The sequence below is a fragment of the Metopolophium dirhodum genome, chromosome 1, assembly GCF_019925205.1.
Source record: "Metopolophium dirhodum isolate CAU chromosome 1, ASM1992520v1, whole genome shotgun sequence".
Lineage (NCBI taxonomy): Eukaryota > Metazoa > Arthropoda > Insecta > Hemiptera > Aphididae > Metopolophium > Metopolophium dirhodum.
The window spans coordinates 2,863,881-2,867,594 of record NC_083560.1 but is presented as its reverse complement, the minus strand read 5'-3'; the positions used below and the strand labels follow the sequence as shown (position 1 = coordinate 2,867,594).

The 3,714-nt window shown below is 29.6% G+C and overlaps 1 protein-coding gene across 1 annotated transcript; it reads right to left on the bottom strand.

The window, feature by feature from the left end:
* Positions 1-740: 740 nt before the first annotated feature.
* Positions 741-3,184, bottom strand: LOC132937328 (E3 SUMO-protein ligase ZBED1-like). The gene is made up of 2 exons (XM_061004154.1): positions 3,014-3,184; positions 741-2,504 (listed from the first exon to the last, which is right to left on the bottom strand). The coding sequence occupies exons 1-2, from the start codon at positions 3,182-3,184 to the stop codon at positions 741-743; spliced, it is 1,935 nt and encodes a 644-aa protein (XP_060860137.1).
* Positions 3,185-3,714: the final 530 nt, after the last annotated feature.

The following is a 3,714-nucleotide window of genomic DNA, read 5'->3' as shown; positions in this document are numbered from 1 at the left end:
TAAACACGGTGCCACTGACTGCATGATTTGCAGTTATTCATAGTGATGGTAAGAAATAGCAGTAGCAGTGTAAATAGCACTGCTATTTTACATTAGCAACAGCAGCCTGCTAATCAAAAATAATAATAGCAGTGATTGCTATTTTATTTTATTGATATTTTCCCTATTGCCTACCCTGATGATATTGATGATATCGTGATATCGTCGTGTCACATTAAATGCTAATCTGCTAAACTAATAAAACTGCTAAAGTGTTAACTGATAATATGATATTGCTATTTTGCTATTTGCTATTTACTATTTAGTATTTTGCTATTTAGGCATTTAGAAGTTTAGCACATGGTAATAGGTTATAGTGTATTAGTGTAATAATATAGTATATTATAATAGCAAATAGTGATTACAAATAAATAAAATATAAATTATAAATTAATGTTATATATTAATATTCTGTGGTACTGTGTATAACCTAATGTACAACTAGTGTTCTGCAATTAAAAAATACAAATTTACAAATATGCAATGAACATAAGCAATCTACTTCCCTAATAGATCAATAGTTGGTAAGTTATTAAAATATTTGAATAATTACATTAGTTAAATTTAGGAATTAAAATTTTAATTAAAATAACTAAAAAATTACTTTATAAGTCTGTTAAAAATAAAAAACATAATAATTATATTAGATAATTATCATGTTAATACAATATAAAATGTTAATACAGTTGTCAGTTAAAAATCTATGTATTTTGATTTAGGAAAAGTAACATTTCTGCCTTTTTGCTGCTTAAATTGCAGCGCCGATCACTTAATAGTAGTCCCGCTTTGGAAAAAACTCTTTCACATGGCACTGATGTTCCAAGAGCGCATAACATTTTTCTGGCCAACTGGTTGAGGTAAGGATAATTATGCTTATTATCAAACCACCACTTAAGAGGATCACAATTTCTATTGATAATTGTGTCTTCTAAATATCGCTGTACCTCTATAATTGCTCTGGATGTAGTTGTGCTTGTGGGTCGAAGTTGTGCTACTCTTGAATCTATTGTTTTCCAGATAGACACAACACTTTCATCTTCATCAACTTCTTGAGGTAAAGGATTGGAATCTTCTTGAAGTTGAGCATCAAACAATCGACTTTCAGAAATAATTGCAGCAGTTAACTCAATAATTTCAGTTTTCGTTGACTGTTGCATTGCATTTGTTAATGTTATACCTTTGAATCGAGGATCCAGAAATGTACACCTAACCAACGTCTTACTACGCTCTATTGATCCCCATCTGTCTCTATGTTGCATACCACCTTGTAACTTTTTTATAACATTTATTACCTCTATGGTAAAGTTTTTCTTAGCCATCTGCTCACAAACATTCTGAAGACCTTGGGCAATCACTATAATTATAGATGCGGTCATATACTTGCTGCCACTAACCGCCTTTGTAGCTTCCTCAAAAGGACGTAACACTTGAATGAGTTCCTTGGCAATTTTCCATTCATTTGCAGAAAGTATTTGAGGGGGGTTATCTAATAATCCTAGAGTAGCCCTAATCGCATCCTCTAACTCAACAAAACGATCTAACATATAATATGTCGAGTTCCAACGTGTACTTATATCTTGTAACAGTTTTTTAGGTACATTAGATCCATTGCTTGTTTGATATATATTGAGTTTGTGGTTTGCCCTACTACTTTTCCTAAAGTGAGTTACAATACATTTTATCTTATCGATTAAATATGACTGTAACTTCAATGCATCTTGGACAATTAAGTTGAGGGTATGAGCAAAACACCCCAAACTCTTAACTTGTAACATACTCAATGCAGATTTTATGTTATTAGCGTTATCTGATACTGCTAGAACAATTTTTTCTTTATTCAAGCCCCATTTATCAAGTGTTTCTTGAATTGTGTCACGTAGATTTTCCCCTGTATGGCTTTCAGAAAACTCATAGCATCCCAACAATACAGACCTTAAAACAAATTGTGTGTCAATAAAATGATAAGTGATAGAAATGAATGCTATATTGCTTCGAGATGTCCAACAATCTGTCGTTAAACAACCACTCAAAGATTCATTGGTTATTAGTTCTTTGGTCTCGTTTAAACTTTTTTCATATAGCGCAGGGATATGGACTTTGGATATTGTGTGACGATCAGGTAATTTATAAGCGGGATTTAAAAGTTTAACAAAATTCTTGAAACCCTCGTCTTCCACTACTTTAAACGGCTGAAAGTCCTTAGTGAACAATTTTAGAAGACCCTCGTCAATCTTTTTTTGAACATCAAATGTCATCTTTTTGGGCACAAATGTGGTAATTGATGCTTGCTTCCTTTTACGTACTATTGGTAAGTTTTGGGCAGTATTAGGTAGTGGTTGTTCAGTATTTTGTGAACCTGTTTCTGCTTGTGTTATAGAGAACGATGTAGACGTCGAGGGCAAACTTTGAGCAGTTGGAGCAGATGGTGGAGGTGGATCGTCCATCAGTTGGTCATTTTCAACTGGCTGTAAATTTGTTTATTGTAAATTATTGGTTAATAACTAAATAATTTATTTTATTATTTTCTTTAAATATTTTTTACTGTTTTTAGTTGAATTTGCTCGACTTGTTATTTTCATATAAATTAAAATTAATTATTGTAAAATAATTAGATAATTAAAATTATACATTTTTTTGACATAATTACCTTGATAATATTTTTTGTATCATAAGACATGCATTTCTTTATAATTTTTAATATTAATACAAATATTGTGATATATTTAGTTTTATTAGTTTAATTGATTTTTATATGAAGAATATATTTTAGTTTTTATTATAAATTGATTTTATATTTTTTATTATTTAATCTCTTTTTTTCAAAACAAGTATACAATATTACCCAAATATTCATCTTTTATATTAATTTAGTATACAATTTTAAACAAATGGTTTTTTTTAAAAAAGAAAAATATATTAGTTATCTCTTCCATTTACTTTTAATAATGTATTCTTTCAAAATTAAAATGCTTACTTGAATGGTAGTCATTTGGATCCAATGCGCTTTAGCAAGATGTGTTTTCAAATTTGTGACACTTGTCTTAAATGAGTATTTGTGTTTACAAATGTCACATTTTGCAAAGTGAGTGCCCTCAACTACAGTAAAATGAGACCAAACACTACTTGTTTTTTTACTGAGGCTCATTTTCAGTTTTTATATTTAAAAATATTCACTACTTAGCACTACTTTACAACAGAGTTTAGTAGGAACAAGGAAGGAAACTGGCAAACAGGAATGAGTTTTGTATTTGGTTAAAACTAAATGTTTTGTTTCGTGTTCATACGTGTCTTTATTTTGAAATTATGTGTTGTACAAGTTTAATATGATTTTTATTTTTAGATTCAACAAATAGCTATTGTATAATTAAATAATATTTACATTTTTCTGTTTTACATTGGTTCATTATGTCTAATTTTGTTAATAGTACAAATAAGTATAAAAATATTTATATATATTTAACTAATTTCTGCTCCTATTTGAGGTACCAGAATTATTAGAAGCAGGTGGTCGGGTACTCAGGTACTAAGGTATGCTCTATTGCTCTATTAATTTAACTTTGGTCGTCGCATTGATGAAATTCTTCATAATATGTGTTTCGCCATTAGCTATGTTCCACTATTCTGCAGATCAAATATACCTTATAAGTACACTTTTACAAACATATTTAAGTAATT